General features: G+C 51.8%; 1 protein-coding gene across 6 annotated transcripts in view; it reads left to right on the forward strand.

Moving 5' to 3' along the window:
- Positions 1-13,218, forward strand: part of ANP32A (acidic nuclear phosphoprotein 32 family member A) — a 40,387-nt gene extending 27,169 nt beyond the window's left edge. For 5 of the 6 annotated variants that reach the window (XM_045449287.1, XM_045449285.1, XM_045449284.1 and 2 more), the window contains exons 2-7: positions 5,081-5,230; positions 5,441-5,563; positions 7,610-7,808; positions 9,012-9,109; positions 11,660-11,723; positions 11,980-13,218. In XM_045449287.1, the coding sequence (XP_045305243.1) occupies positions 5,081-5,230; positions 5,441-5,563; positions 7,610-7,808; positions 9,012-9,109; positions 11,660-11,723; positions 11,980-12,041 (696 nt within the window). In that variant the 3' untranslated portion in view covers positions 12,042-13,218. Of the gene's footprint in view, positions 1-2,715; positions 2,740-5,080; positions 5,231-5,440; positions 5,564-7,609; positions 7,809-9,011; positions 9,110-11,659; positions 11,724-11,979 lie in introns of those variants that run through there. The other variant, XM_045449288.1, reaches the window with a different exon arrangement.
- The last annotated feature ends 4,115 nt before the right edge of the window (positions 13,219-17,333 follow it).

The following is a 17,333-nucleotide window of genomic DNA, read 5'->3' on the forward strand; positions in this document are numbered from 1 at the left end:
GTCCGCTCCCCGCTAGGCTGATTACGGGGAAGGACAGTCCCTGACCTCTAGGAGGATCGGATGCTTAATACACGATTAAATGATTCATGTGGCAGCTGCCCTCAGTGCCCTGGGATGCTCAGAGCTGGGTGTGGGGAAGGTTTCCTGGGGAGGGGGGGGCCTGAACTCGATTTGTGATGCCAGGGTGAGATTGAGGAGAGGTCAGAGTGGAGGGCCCACTTAGGTCAGTGTAGGAACTTGGAGCTCCCTGTCCCTCCCCCCCCCCCCCAAACACACACACACACACACACACACACACAAGGAATGTGTTCTAGGCTGGGGTTTGTACTTCACAAGTTAAACAGATCCCATTCTCCTCTTTCTGCAGAGGCAGAGCCCAGCCCTCAGGGACAGAGTCAGGGTCCTCAGCCAGCCAGGTCCTTGACCTGTTCGTGTAGTCCAGTGCACCCCCCGCTGTCACAGAGACCCCGTTGGGAGGCAGAATCGGACTTAGAGTGACTTCGATGACTGTGATCAGGACTGCGGTGTAGAGAATAGAGAGGAAATGGTCACATTTGAGAGAGCTGTGAAGACAAGATTTCACAGTTTTGAAACAAGCAACGGGTTGTTCCTTAGAGTAATAATGTGTTTGTGTTTAGCACGGACGTTTCAGCTCCCGTTGGTGAGAAATGATTGCTGTGTCCTTGCTTTGGGGACAAGTTTTTCAGGAAATGCTGGAGCCGGACAGTCTGATTTCTTGGGAAGCTTCAGTGGCCTCCCCACTGACCTCTCGCGAGGGCTGAGTGTGAACATGCAGACTCCTCTTGGGTGTTGACACCTGAGGAGTGAAGCCTAGAATCCTGTGTAGTTTTGTCCATGGGTGTTTGAAAAGCTACCAGCAGAGTAAGCCAGTTGTTGGGCTAGAGAGCAACCACATTCAGATATTTTTAAAGGGCCAGTGAAGCTTGGGAGAGAGTCTCAACCCAAAGTACAAATTTCCAGTTTAATTTTAACTTTGCACTTAGCTCACACCCAGGATTTGGCAGGGGGAAGTGGACCTTAATTTTTTTTTTTTTTTCTTTTTTAAGGCGAACACACCCTGGATGTAACAGGGATATGTTCTCTGCCTGGAAGGGCTTGGAGTGGCGGCCACCGCACAGAGACGGGAGGAAGTGGGTTGGAATTGGATCAGGAGCTCAGAGTGGATTTGAGGAGTGCTGGGGCTGGTTGGAGGTTTGCAAATGTGGGAGTCTGTCCTGGAGCTCTAGGAAAGGGCCACCCTCTGTGGACCCAGGGGGACTCGGGGGACGTGCGTGGAATGACTCCAGATCACCTCTTGGGCCGGTGTTTTTGTTTTTTCCTGTTTGGTCACTTTCAGGCACTTCACAGGCGGCTTACCTGCCATCCCCAAAGTGACAGTCACTCCCCAAAGCAGCAGTGGGTTTCCCCCTCGTGGTTTTTGGGCTTTTTGGTGATATCAGCAGCCGCAGTGTCTGAACCTTGCCCTTCTCTCACATCTTTGATCTCACCCCAAACACTGCCGAAACTCTTGCCAGGAAGGAAATGCAGAAACCATTGGTGGTCCCAGAGGCTCCGCAGACCTGACCTATAACTGGCCACTGCCGGCACTCCAGAGGGCATAGACTTGCCCAAGCGGCTGGAAGCAGCCTCTTCCTGCTTGGCAAGAGCAGGGTGCCAGGTCCCCCAGCCCCTCTCCACATCCTTGCTCCCTAATCGCAGTGTCATCTGAAGGAGGGCTGGCTTGGATTTTGTTTTGGTTACGGAGGAAGTGTAACCAGGGCGGGGACTGCCAGGAGCGGTCCCCACCCTGCTGGTGGACCTGTTGGAAGGGGCTTCAGGAGAGCTTATAGGAGAGTTGGGGGAGTCTGGGAGAGTGCGCCTCATATTTGGGAACATCTGAGGACCAGTCGGGAGCCAACACTGACCACCTTGGTTCACTGCATGGGGTCTTATGTCCATTCCAGGGGCCATTAGGATAGGTGGTTTTGATGTGGCTGTGGAATGGGAAAATCCCATTCCCACCAGTGAACCAGCTGGTGCCAGCAAAGCACTTCAAGGGGGCCTGTGCAGGCTCTGGAAAGATCCGATGGTTCCTATTAATAAAAACATTAGTGGTAGCCGCTTGCATATCATCCCCCGGGAGGAATGGCCCCCAGTTGGCGGTCGTGTGGGGTGCCGGGACTGGGACCCCGTGCCTGTCCGTAGAATTCCCAGGCAGCGCCGTGCCTCTCTGGAAAAGAGGCTGGCTTCCAGGAGGAATTCCCCTGACTCCCAGCCCCACCACCCCCATCTCTAAGGCTCTCTTTTCCTTGGCAAATGGTCGTTAAGAGGAGAAACCCTTGGGGCGCCTGGGTGGTGCAGTCGGTTAAGCGTCCGACTTCAGCCAGGTCACGATCTCGCGGTCCGTGAGTTCGAGCCCCGCGTCGGGCTCTGGGCTGATGGCTCAGAGCCTGGAGCCTGTTTCCGATTCTGTGTCTCCCTCTCTCTCTGCCCCTCCCCGTTCATGCTCTGTCTCTCTCTGTCCCAAAAATAAATAAACGTTGAAAAAAAAAAAAATTAAAAAAAAAAAAAAGAGGAGAAGCCCTTGACCCGTCTGGAAAAACCACATGTCTGAAATCTTTGAGGGTGGACTGGAATCCCTGCTTGTATTTGTCTTTCTCTGGTGGAGCTCCAAGAATCTGCAGCGCCTTCCGAAGACCGCAAGCCTTGTGGCTCCAGAGTTTGGTGCAGATGAAGGAGGTGGGCCTACCCCCTTCCCCAGCACTGTGAACCTCCCTCCGTTTGCCCTGCTCCCCTAAGGCCTGGCTTCCTGGCTCTACGCTGATTTCCTGCCCTAGGGCAGAAGGCCTCTCAGGATTTATTCCCAGGCACTCTTGCCAGTGACCTTGAGAAGGTGGCTTGACCTGGACATCTGGCCTCTCCTGGGGACTGAGGGAGTGGAAAAGGATTTAACTTCTCCCATCCCAGATCCGAGGGGAAAGGCAGGACTTGGCGGCCATTGCCTAGGCCCAGAACGGGTCAGCTCTGGGAAGGAGCTCCTGTGCCTGGCTTTGCCCTTCCTGGCAGATTGCCACTGTCGCTGGGCTAGGCACACCACCTCTGTCTTCCAGGGAAGAAGAAAGCAGGGTAACTGTGGGGGCTCCGCAGTCCAGATGTGCCCCGAGCGCCCCTGGTCTGCCCGCTGACAAGGGTGGGCTGAGAAGGGGCCCAGCAGGCCCACTGTCGATTCTGTCCCCCCAGGTTTCTGCTTGGCCTCGAGATGCCTGAGCAGGAGGGAGGATTGGAGGACTGTGGCAAGCCGGTCATCCTGGGCCCGGCAGGAAGGTCTGAGCAAATTGGCCTGCTCAGGGGGCCGGAGGGGCTCTGGACAGGGGCTGGTTAGAACAGAAGGCCATCTGCTTGTCCAGGAGAAGAAAAGGCTCTGAGGGGCTGGCATGACCCTTCGGACAGTGTGGGACTGCCATTTGGAAGAACTAGATTGTACTGTCTGAACCATCCGTGACCAATCAGAACCTGTAGGGGGAAGTCCTAGGGGGGCAGCAGATCCCGAGATGGTGATGTGTGTTTCCTTGAGGCTGTGGGGAGCAGACAGGTGGGGATGTTGTGTCCAGCACCAGATGCGGCCAGGAAGAGTTACCTTTAAGGTGCCTGCCAGCCCTGGGTGGCCAAGGAGCAGCCAGACTGCTGGGGCAGGAGTGGGTCACGGGGGCACCCTCCTGGAGGGCTGGGCACCCCGGCTTCCCTTGCTGACTCCCCAGAGACATTGAGGCCTGGGACTTGATGTGTTCCTCAGCTTGTCTCCCCACCATCTGTACTGGAACCTGGAATCTTCCCTTCAGCCAAATCTACCTTTTAACCACCTAATGAGAAGTTGCTTTTCATGAGTTTTTTTTTTTTTTTTAAATAAAGGAACTCAGTTTTTTTTTGGGGGGGGGGTGTTTTGAAAGTTCATTTATTTATTTTGAGAGAGAGAGAGTGGGGAAGGGGCAGAGAGAGAGGAAGAGAGAGAGAATCCCAAGCAGGCTCCACACTGACAGCAGAGAGCCTGAGGTGGGGCTCAAACTCACAAACCATGAGATCATGACCTGAGCCAAACTCGTCTTTCTACATCATCAGAAATAAAGGATTTGGACCCAGATTGGAGTAAGAAGAGAAAAGAAGAGAATCTAAGAACTCCAGCGGCAAAATTACCTCCAGGGAGTTTTAAAGAAGGGCCAGACAGGGTCACAGAGGTGCTTCCAAAGACTGACTTTTTGTACTTCAACGACCTCAGCATGCATTACGGGGCCGTCCTAGGGTTGCGGATTTCCATTCTTTCCTTTCACATCTATGCTCAGGACCCGGAAGAGCAGGGTCTAGAGATGCACTATCCCGTATGGTAATTCTAAGTATCTTTTTACATTTAAATTAAGGAAAATGAAAGTGAAAACTCAGTTCCTCAGTCTCACCAGCCGGGTCACAGGTGCTCAGTGGCCACCCTCGGCTAGCGCCTCCTCTCTTGGCCAGAGCAGGAGGCATCCATCGTTGCAGGAGGTTCTGTTGCACGGGGCTGGTCTAGAGAACAGAGAGTGGGGGGCTGCCTAGTCTGCAGCCCCTACCAGGGGCCAGGCCAAGCGGGTGACTGTGGTGACGAGTGGGCAGGCTCTGGCCGGTGAGCTGGTGAGGGTGGCGTACGTGTGTGTCTTGGGCCCCGTCTGCACGCCGAGGGTCACAGGCACACGGAGGCAGAAGGAGGGGAAGTAGCTGGCCGTGGGAGGTGGTCAGGCTGAGGCCACAGGGCCTGGGAGGAGGGCGGTGGGGATCTGACGGTGTGGCTGGCGCTGGTGGGAAGCTGGGGACTGTGGCGGCTTATTTTTAAGGGGAGTTTTGGAGAAGTGTGACCGTGGCGTTGGAACGAGACCACCATGCCCGGAGCGTGTGCCCACCCCCTCCGTCCTTCCCCTCAGGACCGCAGACGGCAGGAGGACCCGGGTGGGTGCTGGCCGCACGATGCCCCTGAAGAGACAGGAGGTGCAGCCTGCAGTGTAGGACGGACTGACTGCTCTTTGGGTCTGACCACCCGCTGGCCTTCCCTTTGCAGGTGAAAGAGCTCGTCCTGGACAACTGCCGGTCAATCGAAGGCAAAATCGAGGGCCTCACAGATGAATTTGAAGAACTGGAGTTCTTAAGTACAATCAACGTAGGCCTCACCTCAGTCGCAAACTTACCAAAGTTAAACAAACTTAAGAAGGTAAATAGAGTCTAGGAGTGTGCGCGGGGAGGAGGGGAGAGGGTCGCTCGTTGCTTGGTGTTGAGGGGCCGCGAGCGAAGGTGAGGCGGCCGCGTGCGCCAACACGCCCGTGGTCGAGGCCCTCAGACGACTTTGAGGGCTGGGCACCCTGGGCCCTCCGCCTTCGTGTTAAGAGCTCTTTCTGCTTTTTCCCCTCCCTGCCCTGTTTAGCTTGAACTAAGCGATAACAGAATCTCAGGGGGCCTGGAAGTATTGGCAGAAAAGTGTCCGAACCTCACGCATCTAAATTTAAGTGGCAACAAAATTAAAGACCTCAGCACAATAGAGCCACTGGTGAGTCTTTCGGGTCCTTCCCTCTCCTCGGGGCGGGAGGGGGGAGGAGGTGATATCAGGGAATACTACTTTTGCGTTTGTAGAATGTTTGGGGTTTGTTTCTTCTTTTTTTCTTTTCTTTTCTTTTCTTTTCTTTTCTTTTCTTTTCTTTTCTTTTCTTTTCTCTTCGTTTCGTTTCTTTTTCTCACGTCTCTTACTTTATTTGACTCTCGTGTGCTATGAGATCAACTCGGAGCTACTATTTCTGCCTTGTCCGCAGAGAAGCTGAAGCCTAGCGAAGTTAAATGGCTTGAGCAAGTTCACACTGCCAGAGTGGGTAGTCAGGGGGCTGGGGTGGGGTAGGACCCTGGCCTCAACTTCTGGTCCAGTGCTTTTCTTCTTACAGTTTCTGCTCAGCTTTGGGAACCTGAGCTTGGTTCATAGTCCCTTGTTGGGGAGGGAGGAGCCACCCAAGAATTAAGCTGCCCCTGGGAGTGGCCCACCTGTTTTCTCCTTGGATTGCTGGCCTGAGGCTGGTACCCCCAAATGGTGGGATGGCCCCCTGGATGGCACAGAATGGCATGGGGCAAGAGCCTCGATGCAGGCCTTGCTCTGAGGGGCAGAGAGTGACTGAGCCATGGTCTCTAGTCCTTGGTGTGATAGTGACCAGGGCCTCAGAGACGTGGGCCGTGTTTCTGGCTCCTGTTCATTTCCATAGAGCTGAACACACCCCAAACTTCATGGGTTTACTCACCAGAAAGGGACAAGGCATGGTCACAATAACAATTTCTCCATTACCTGGATCTGAGTGATTGTGTTCCCTTGATTTCAGCTGTCCTTGACTAATAGCTTTCTTGACATACGGAAATACTACCACGTTAAATAAGCATTCTACCTGGAACATACACGTAAGAACCCTCTCACGAGCCATCCACCTTAGAGTCAGGGAAAGGTCATGAGGGTATTTTGCCAAGTTTGCCACACTTTCTAGGTTTACAGAGTAGAAGTTGAGGCATCCCTCAGTTCGGGTTTGTAGGGTTCTTGTCCAAAAGGCACTCCCTGCCCTCTGTGGACGCTCGAGGGGCAGGTTGATGGGCCAGAACGGCAGAACCAGAAGCCGGCACATCTTTCCCAAGCTCCGACTTCGCCTGTTGTGGCGTGGAGTCAACTACGAGTATATGCGTACCACAGAACTTCTTTTTAGGTCTTCCACCAACCTCCTAGGGCAAAGCAAAACTATTTGGATCTACCTGGAAGCCTTGATTTCGTGATTTCATAGGAAGATCTTTGAAGTTCTGTATATGTGTATTTTGGGAGGCAGGTGTAGAGACCAAGCGTATGTGTATATAAAACATTGTGATTCGGCTTACGATGAAAGGTCTGACCTAGACAGACAGACAGACACACCCTATTCTCCCTGCACAGACCACACATGTTTTTGGAGCTTCTCCTTCCCTGGTTATCAATGTGATTGATGCCTTACGCTCACCTCCTCAGGCTGGGGGAGGGTGTTGGGCTCGCCCACCCAGACCACAGCCCAGACTCCTTCCCTGCCCTTGACCTGCTGAGAATGACTTCTCGCTCCTGAGATCTTGAGAGCAACTGAACATTAGTAATCACTTCTACCTTATCGGGGCTGTGAGGATAAACTGAGTTAATACCTAGTGTGCTATGTGAATGGCCGTCATCCACACCATCATTAGTAATAGACACATCAGGAGTCTCTTTGTTCGTGGCGCCTTTTTCGTTCCCCTCTGGCTCCTTCGTCCCAGGGGCAGCCGCAAAGCTCTTGGCTGGAGCCCCAGGGAGCCCCAGGTTAATTTGAAGCCGGTCACTGACACGGCCAAAGCTGTATTTGCAGACTAAATGTGTTGGCCTTGGATGGAGCTTCAAAGGCCCTAAAGTCCGCCCTCCCATTTTCCGGGTGAAGGAACTGAGGCCCACCAACCAGGGTGACGGGGCTGGGCAGAGCAAAGCTGTTTCCTCCACCTGGCTCAGTCCCCCCTCCTGCTTCCCCCCTGCCCTCCCACAGATCATTCACTGTCGACTTCATGTTTCTGCTTGCAGAAAAAGTTAGAAAACCTCAAGAGCTTAGACCTTTTCAATTGTGAGGTGACCAACCTGAACGACTACCGAGAAAACGTGTTCAAGCTCCTCCCACAGCTCACGTATCTCGACGGCTACGACCGGGATGACAAGGAGGCCCCCGACTCAGACGCCGAGGGCTATGTGGAGGGGCTGGACGACGATGAGGAGGACGAGGATGGTGGGTGTCGGGGGGTGGGGTGGGGTGGGGAGAGTGGGGCTGCTTTGCTGCCACCATCCCTCATCTTTCTCACTGGGGCTCGAACCCCAGAGAGGCATCGTGACACTGCCTGATAGTGTGGTAACTCTTTAAGAAATCTAACTAAACCTTCCCTTCCAGTTTTTCCTCTTTTCCGAAGTCCCCACCCCTGGAATGAGATCCTACAGTGTCTCTCTGTAGTGTGACCGTGACCGTGGACTCCCCAGCCCAGGGCTGGTGAGCGCACAGAGGAAGGTGGGGTGTGGCCTGAGGGTCCCATTCACCTGGGTGTCCAGCAGTGGACATGAGGTCATGAGCTAGAGAGGTTGTGGGGCCCCCTGGTGGCTGCAGCCCACAGGGCCACAGGCGGGACCTGCAGGGTGTGGAGGCTGGAGCCCCAGGGGCCCCCAGGGGCCCCGGAAGTACAAGAGGCTGCTTCGAGTGGCATGCTGGGCCCCCTGGTGGTACGGGGAGAGTGAGGTTGAGCAGTGAGCGGCAGGACCTGCAGGGAGGAAGGAAGGAAGGAAAGAAAGGAGCGTGTCCTGTCTCCTCCCCCCCTGTGCCAGCGTAGTGTAGTTTCCCAGCGGGTTCTTCATGGCCACAGTAACAGAGAGAGTTGAGACATTTGGTCCATTAATTCAGACATAGGATTTTTGAGTTTCCTTGTTAGGTCAGATACTCAAGACACCCATTTGCCTTAGTTTATTCCATCTTGTGGTATGACAGGAAGGGCCCAGGACAGGAGTCCCGAGGCCAGGTTTCTAGCCCACCTCCGTGGCTAACTCTGACGAATGACCTTGAACAAGTCACATCCCCCCTCAGGGACTCGGATGTTCACCTTTAAAGCAAGGAATTTGGCTAGATGCTCTTGGCAAATGAATTGACTTCTCTGCCTTCCTAGACCCTGTAACTTGTTCCTCTGATCCAGCGAGTTCTCTGTGGGCTGAGCCTTCACCCAGGACCTTCTCGTTTTTGTACAACTTGGGAGGAGGGTTGAGCTTTTGGATGACCCTAGGGTGTGTTCAGTCACACTGGGGCTTCCAGGCTTTGGGCCTGAGTGGGCGTGGGAGGGTCCTGGGCCCCCCGGGGGACTACCTGTATGGAACACCCATGCACAGCCTGGGCTCGTGCTGTGAGGGAGGCGGGCTCACCACCAGTTCCCTTGTCCCCATTTCTGCTGCACAGAGGAAGAGTATGATGAAGATGCTCAGGTAGTGGAAGACGAGGAGGATGAGGAGGAGGAGGAGGAAGGAGAAGAGGAGGACGTGAGTGGAGAAGAAGAGGTAAGAGGCTGAACCGGGCAGGGGCACCAGCTCCCAGAGTCCCCCTTACTTGCTGCCTATGACTCTGTCCAACTTAAAGGCCTCAGTGATCGGCCTTTGGCAGCCAGGAAACCCTGGTTGGGGAAATGAGACCATTTTCGGGGTCTTTTATGGGGCTGCTATGGGGGAGTCCAGGCTTGCAGCCAGCCCCGGGAGAGGAAGAGGGAGAAGATTCTGGAGGCAGGTCAGGAGGGGAGCCATGTGCTGGTGGAATAAACCTAGCCCTGGTTTATATGCAAAAATTAGTTCTTAGGGAATCCACATCCTTATTTTCTGCCTTTTTGCATTCATACGTTAATTCAGATATTTACTGAGCACTTAGAGTGTGTTAGAGAAAATCAAAGACTGCTTTGAACTCGTGGGTGATAGGAGAAGACCCTGCTTGGTGCCATTCAGAGTGACAAGGGTCCCTAGCACACGTGGAAATAATGCTGTGATCCTAATACATTGGCTTGCTCCCAGCGTCTTAACAAGGTTTGTGCGTGTCTGTGAGGGTTACTAATAGCACAGTCTGAGGAGGGCGGATCCCATCTCTACCGTTTGCTGGCTCTGTGTCCCTGGACAAGTTCCTTAACCTTTCTGAGCCTATTTCTTCATCTGTAAGATAGGTATTGTTTTACATCTGAGTTGTAAAGAAGGATCAATTCAGTGAATTCTTAAGAGAATATAAAAATTTGTAGGTAATACCACTTACTATTTTAGGCTTTTATACCCTTCTCCAAGGTCTTGTGCTAGGTTTTGTGTTTGGATGTTCGGAGTCTCTCTGTAATAGTCATTTTCCATGACTTGTTCAGAATTCTAAATCAGCTCTTCCTGATTACAAAAGTTAGACCCAGAAGGGCGCCTGGGTGGCTCAGTCAGTTAAGCCTCTGGGTGGCTCAGTCAGTTAAGCCTCTGTGAGATCAGGTCATGATCTCACAGCTCATGGGTTCAAGCCTCGCATCGGGCTCTGTGCTGACAGCTTAGAACCTGGAGCCTGCTTTGGTTTCTGTGTCTCCCTCTCTCTCTGCCCCTCCCCTGCTTGCACTCTGTCTCTCTCTCTCTCTCAAAAATAAATAAACATTAAAAAAACAAAAAAGTTACACCTGGAGAGGCTGAAAGTGAGAACAACATGGACAGGGTACCTACCTTCTCCGATTTCCTGTCTCTATCCTGCCACAGACCCATTTGGACAGGATCTCCTGCCCACCCCAAACTTAGGAGAGGCACAAGGCAAGGCAAATAGAAAAAGATCGGCCTTGTTCCCGCCTAGTTCTGCTGCTGGGTTTCCCTTTTCCCTAGGTGTAGGCTGCAAGAATATTGCAAATATTTAAAAAATAAAGACTTAGAAAAACAGTCCCCCCCAGGACAGGGCAGTAAGTCATGTTGGCTAATGGATTTTTCATCTTGTGCTTCCTGTCACAGGAGTCCCAACGTGCACGGTTTTGTTGGTTTTTTTTTTTTTTTGTAATCTCATTGACCATCTGCAAGAGTTCTAGCTTCCAGTGAAGTTGAACTTACACACAGACCAAAAAAGTCTTAGCAGACAGACTGAAAAACTATTTGGTGATCTTATAAAAGGATATGTCTCTTGACAAAAAGAAGGTTCTCATCAAGATCTTTTTATTTTATTTATTTTTTGAAGTTTACTTATTTATTTTGAGAGAGAGCATGAGCAGGGGAGGGGCAGAGAGAGAGGGAGAGAGAATCCCAAACAGGCTCTGCACTGTTAGCTGAGACCCTGATGTCAGGCTTGAACTCACAAACGGAGAGATCATGACCCGAGCTGAAACCAAGAGTCAGACGCTTAACTGACTGCCCCACACCAGGTTCTTTTTAAACTATGGGTTGCCTGATGCTTTAGGAACAGTGTTCAACATGTAGAGATTCAGCTAGCATAGGACTTCAGAAGCAGCGTAAAACAGGGATCCTGTGCTGAGAATGAATTCACACACCTTGCTGAATCTCAAGGAGCTGGGAATGATGTCCTCCAGGGGCCTGGGATTGATCGTCCCCTCCGAGTGATCCAAGTGTGCAAGGCGGTGGACAGGCTGGGTAGCGTGAGGTTGAACTTGCCCACAGAACCTGGATTTGCTAAAACCGGGGTCTTCCCTTGAAGCGAAAACTACTTTGAGGGCAAATAAAAGCACGGCTGGCTTGTGCATGACAGAGTCGGCTTGGGGAAGTTTCTCTCCCGAGAGCGCACAGATTGGAAAGCTGCTTGAGTTACAGGGACTCCAGGTCAGAATTCTGAACTGGGTTAGAATCTGCCATCCCCCCAACATTGTTTGCAGATACTGTGTGTGATGTGGGCGATTTCTTCTGGAGAAGGGGTTCAGAGCTTTGTCATTTTCTCAAAGGGATCCTTGATGCAAGGGAACGTCTGCTTTGGATCCATCCTGAGGTGGCAGGTTCTTGTGAGGCTCTGAGAGGCCCCCACCTTCTCGATCTCACTGTCTGGGGAAGTGGCCTCTTCAGCGTGTCCCTGGGCCAGGGGCATCACTAATGTCTGCTGTCTGTATTCTCTTCTAGGAGGATGAAGAGGGTTATAACGATGGGGAAGTAGACGACGAGGAAGACGAAGAAGATGTTGGTGGTATGGCAGCCTTTTTACTCAGCTAGCCTGGCTCCCTTGGTCGGCAGCGGACCGCACAGGCCCTGGGGACCTGCCCGAGGGTAGAACACACCCATCCGAGGCCCCCGTGCCTCCCTGGCTTGCAGATCTGCCCCCTCAGATCTGCCAGGGATGGCCCAGCTTCCCAGACGTATGGTCCCCTGGTTTCCCAGCAGGTGGGTCGAGTGAGAGGCAGGCTCAGTGTTTTAACCTAAACGCCTTTTCCTTCTCCTTCCAGAAGAAGAAAGGGGTCAGAAGCGAAAACGAGAACCTGAAGATGAGGGAGAAGACGATGACTAAGTGGAATAACCTATTTTGAAAAATTCCTATTGTGATTTGACTGTTTTTACCCATACCCCCCCCCCGAAATCCCGCCCCCCGAAACTTATTTTTTTCTGATTGTAACGTTGCTGTGGGAACGAGAGGGGAAACGTGTACTGGGGGTTGTGGGGGGAGGGAGGGCGGGAGGGGGTGGAATAAAATACTATTTTTACTGCCACTCTTTATTTTTTTCCCCTACTTTTTCTTTGTGTCTGGTTTTGTCCCTGTAAATGCGATAGCTAAGGTACACACCAAGTGAGCATTTGTTTCTTACTCTCAAAGAGGATGGTTTGGAGGGCTCTTCTGTCTCCTGGTACTTCCGGAGTCTCTGGAGTCAGTTGGAAGGTCGTGGCTGGCCTCCGTTTGGTTTCTCGAAGCCCAGAAGGCGCTGAGCACCAGCCACGTCTTACCTCTTGTGCTCGTTCCCGTGATTTCTGCATTTCTTGGGCCTGCTAGAGGCATCCAACGCCCTGGTTTGTAAATAGCAACCTAAAGGCGTATTTTGGCACTGGTTGGGGGACATTCCCCGTCTCTCATTCCTTTCCCTCTTCACAGATGGTGGTGGGCTTTGCTCTGTGAAGAAGACTGTGGCGTCACTCTTCAGAGCCATGAGCCAGAGAGCCGAAAACAGCAGGCTTATGGGTTATGAGTAGAACGGATTTGGTCATGACAATTAAAAGAGAAGAAGCAAACCCTCAAACTTCAACCTCTTTAAAATAAGATTAAGGAAACACAAAACTGTCCTATCTTGTTCTGTAAAATACTCGAGCGCCTTGTTTTACAAAAATGACCAGAGAATTCTTCCACGTGTACTTCTGTGCTTAGACCGTTTTTACAAACCTAGGCACGGGAGGCAGTGCTGCATGTCGGCTGGGTTTTTTTTTCATACACCCGAGCACGGATAAACTAACGCAAAATTGTATTTTCTTACCTAGTGGAAATCTGAAATGACTGCAAATTCCTAGTGAGTGTACAGGTTTGCTTTCGTGTCCCCCTTCTGGATTGCTTTAGAAGTGACGTGTTCTTTCCTAGCCCGCGTTTCATCTGTACAAAAGAACATCTGCACCGGTTTTTCTCCTCCTCCTCAGAAGAGCCAAACTTTGAGTTTTATGTCTGTTTGTCATTGATAAATTTCAATAAATCTTTTTATACAATTTTTTTGGGGATGGCTTCTTTGAGTCCAGCAGGCCATTGATCTTTCTAAGATGCATTCCAGATAACCTGCTAGCTGATGCGGGGAAGCGTTAGCATCGGTTACCTGATTAAAATAGCTTCTTTACAGAGTATGGAACCTGGTGCCAAGTTTGGAGGCTTGGGGTTCTCAAAGCCAGGCTCAGTGGTGTGCGGTCTTCGTTAAAAGCTTCGTCTTCAGAGTAAAAACCCAAAAGATGTAAAGCTAGCAAAAGAGTTCCTCGAACACCGAAACAGTCACCCAAAAGTGAGGCCAACTTTGGGACCTTATTTTGAGTTCTCTTTCGTGGTTCTGTTGGAAAGAATACTCACCTGAAGCCCCCAGGGATGGATAAAACAAATTTGTTCCTTCTTTCCTTAACCATCATTACGGTAATTTCTCTTACCTCTGAAGAGTTCAAAAGCATGGGATCTTAAATGGCTATGTAGTTGTCCATTAACTATTCTGACCCGCTTGATTCTCAGTCTAACCACATGGTTAGAGGTTTGAGTTGTTTCTCACTTCCCCCTGCAGCGGTTCTGTTCTACTTTTTGTGGATTTCTCCGCACAGAGCTTTAGAAGCAGGGCCGTTGAACCAAAAGTTGGACATTTCTAAGGCTCCCGTGCAAGGTTCTGTGTTTTCCAGGAGGATCACGCCATGGTAGAATACTCTGGTAGTTAATGCGTATGCACGTTATGTTCATTCTCTGCCTTACGTCTTTGAACCCTCAGTTCAAGCAAGGCCTGGTTCTGCGTGGTTCCAGCAGAATGAGGTGCTTCTTGGGGAGAGACTGACCCACCCCGTCTCTGGGCGGTGCCCAGACACCTGCTGTCCTCTTCTTTGGCAAAGACACCCTCCAGCCCCAGGTGGAAGGCGGGGAAGATGACCTCCCAGAGGCCAGGTCCCATGCCAAGCAACCAGGTGGTGAAGATCAACTGGTGGGCATGCTCTGTGCCTCCCGGAGCCGGCCAAAGAACATGGGGAGGGGGTGAAGTTGAGAGCGTCTCCGACCTGGCCCTGGGTGTTCTGACCCTGACCACCTCCTTGGGGGCTTTAGAGACCAGCTGACTCATGTAGATAATGGACATACATGCTATAAAATGTAAGGTAAAATGCATAGTGATGACTGGGTTAGTGTTGATGGGATTAAGGGAAGAGCAGACTATCTGTAGCAATCATACCAAGTATTTACATCAACCCTTAAGGAAAGGTCTTGCCGTGCCCATTTTACAGATGAGGAAAACTGAGGTCAAGTGATGTGGAGGTAAGAAGACGTGGAGCCAGGATGAAACCCAGGTCTGTTTGAACTATTTCCATTTCACTGAAGTTAGTCAAGAATGACAAGGAGGAAGAGGAAGTTCAGCCCAAGGGGCGGGTGGGGGGGTGGGGAGGCGCTAAAAGCCTATTTATCGAACTCGCTGTGTGCCAGGTACCACGCTGTATGTGCGTCATCTCCATCTTACCGAATCCTCACAGCTGCCTTAGGTAAGTGCCGTTATCCCTGTTCTACAGGCGGTTTCGTGACTGGCCCAAGGTCATGCAGGCAGGAAGGAGCAGCGCCAGTAATAAACCAGGGGTGTGTGGTTCCAGAGCCAGCCCTCTTCCCTTCCACCAGAATCCCTGCTGCCACCTCCTCCTTGCCCGTCACGGTGCCCCCAGGACAGAGGTTTCCCGCTGAGTGCCAGCAAATGCACAGGATGGACCCTTGAGAGGGAAGGGCCCTTAGAAATCACCCAGTCCTCCACCGTCCCATTTGACCAAAAAGGAGACCAAAATCAGGGAGGGTGAGTGATGTGCCCAAGGTCATGCAGCAAGGCGGTGGGAGAGCCCGGCGTGGAAGGCAGGACCCCCTTTCCTGGGCTGCTGCTCAGACATCCGCAGCTGCACTGTGGTTGCGGGGAGCCCAGCTGTTGTGGGCTTCCAGAAGTGGAAGATACACAGTGTAGTGCCTTACAGGAAGAACACCGCTAACCCCTGGGCGGGCAGGACGGAGCGAGTGCCACGGCACACCCCGGGGGCTCCATTGGCTTTGGAGTGTGTCCTGTGTTTTTAAATGTTCCCCATAGTGTCTGACATTGGTCATCCCTGGAATCGGTGTGTGTTTCCCGATGCAGAACCAGTGCCTGGAAAGAGCGTAATGATGATGCTTCTAGATTAGGAGCTACTGTGTCATGCGCTTTATATCCATGGCCTCCCTTAATCCTCGTACAGATTTCACTGACGAAATCAAAGTTCAAAGAGAAGACAACTAGCCTGGCTAGTAAGTGGCGGTTAAGCCTCAAGCCTACGTCCTGATGCTGGAAGACTCGTTCTTATCCACTGTGTTAAAAGGGCCAGGCGGCTGAGGGAAGGGGGGGTGAGCAATTCCGTTTTTCTCGTTTGCTGACTTGCAAAGGCTGTTTTTATCTTTGTTCAGAAACTCATTGTTCATGGTTGGAAGGATTCCCACAGTGGGTCCCTAATAAGCAGCTTTGCACAATGGTGGCCCTGAGTCCTGGACCAGCCCTTAGACAGGCCCCTGTGGCAGGCTGGGCCCAGGGGTGAGTGAGCAGGGCCGAGGAGAGGTGGTTGGACGCAGGAGGGCAGGTCAGGCCGGATCAGGCAGGCCATGCGCATGCCAGCAGGGGAGAGACGAGAAAGAGTCCAACCTGATGGCCGACTGTGACTCAAGAAGCCGATGCAGGGGACATCCGTGGAGTTGGTCTGACAACAACACTACAGGGACCACCAGCAGGACTCGTGTGGATACGGACCTGAAGTTCAGGTAGGGCTACCCGCTCTGGTTCCGGGGATGACCCAGTCCTGGCCAATCAGTGTATTCTGAACTTAGACCATGTTGAGTGGTACAGGGAAGAGCCTGGAACCCAAACTGGTTAAATGAGGCTTGGCCCCTGGAATTTGGAAAATGAGCAACTTCCTGTTGGGGGTTTGGTTGGGGCTGGGAGGTCGGAGGCCCGGGAGTTGTGGAGGCACATCCCTTGGACAGAGCCTCTGGATCATTCTGCGTCAGCTTGGGAGAGTCCAGACGACTATGAGGGAGTGAAGACACGCAACATATATTTAGAACTTGTTGTCTGCTGGACGTCGTACGTTATTTTGCTTGTTTCCCATCGGGTAGTCGTTATTACCCCCATTTCCAAGATTGAGCACGTTCAAGTGCTCCATAAATACTAGCCGCTTAGTGGCAGACAACAATAAATGCCTTAAAGAAATCAACCTGATGTTTCCCAAATTTCCCTGATAAGAATCCCTGGGGCTTGTCAGCGTCCAGACCTCACCCCCTGGGAATTCTGGTTCAGTAGCTCTGGATCGAGGCCGGGAATCTGTGTGTTAACAAGTACCCAGAGGATTCTCATCCCTGGGGACTCAGTACCCACGATGGCCTCCTGAAGAAGGTATGGCCGTGCTCATTTAAAGTTGAGAAAGGGAAGCTCCAGAGAGGTTAAGTAACCCACCCAAGCTAACACGGGCAAGTGACAGAGCTGGGATCTGAACCTGGGTGTCTGTGGCTTTCACACTTGCTGAGAAAGAGGATGATCCTACCTACTGTGTACCTCATTGGTTGCTAGGCGATGGGAAAGTGGAAAGCAAATCTGCTATTAATAAGGGAAGAGGAGGGGCGCCTGGTTGGCTCAGTCAGAAGACCATGCGATCCTTGACGTTGCGGGTTGTGAGTTCGAGCCCCGCGTTGGGTGTAGAGATTGCTTTGAAAAATAAATCAATGAACTTTAAGAAAAAAGAGGGTGGGGGGGGGGTGCCTGGGTGGCTCAGTCAGTTAAGCATCTGACTTCGACTCAGGTCATGATGTCACAGTTCGTGTGTTCGAGCCCCACATCGGGCTCTCTGGTGTCTGCACAGAGCCTGCTTCAGATCCTGTGTCTGTCCCTACCCTCCTCGTTCTTGCTCTCTCTCTCTCTCTCAAAAATAAATAAACCATTTAAAAAAAATAATAAATAAAATAATAAAAAAAATTTTAAAGGAGAGAGAGTGAGAGGCCAGTTTTATGAAAAAAGAGGCCCAAGCAACCCACATATTTTCTATAAGAAGTGGAAAACAAAGTCCTAAAAACCACTTGGTAATTAATAATCTACATGGAAGA

This window comes from Leopardus geoffroyi, chromosome B3 (assembly GCF_018350155.1).
Source record: "Leopardus geoffroyi isolate Oge1 chromosome B3, O.geoffroyi_Oge1_pat1.0, whole genome shotgun sequence".
In the NCBI taxonomy this organism is placed as follows: Eukaryota; Metazoa; Chordata; class Mammalia; order Carnivora; family Felidae; genus Leopardus; species Leopardus geoffroyi.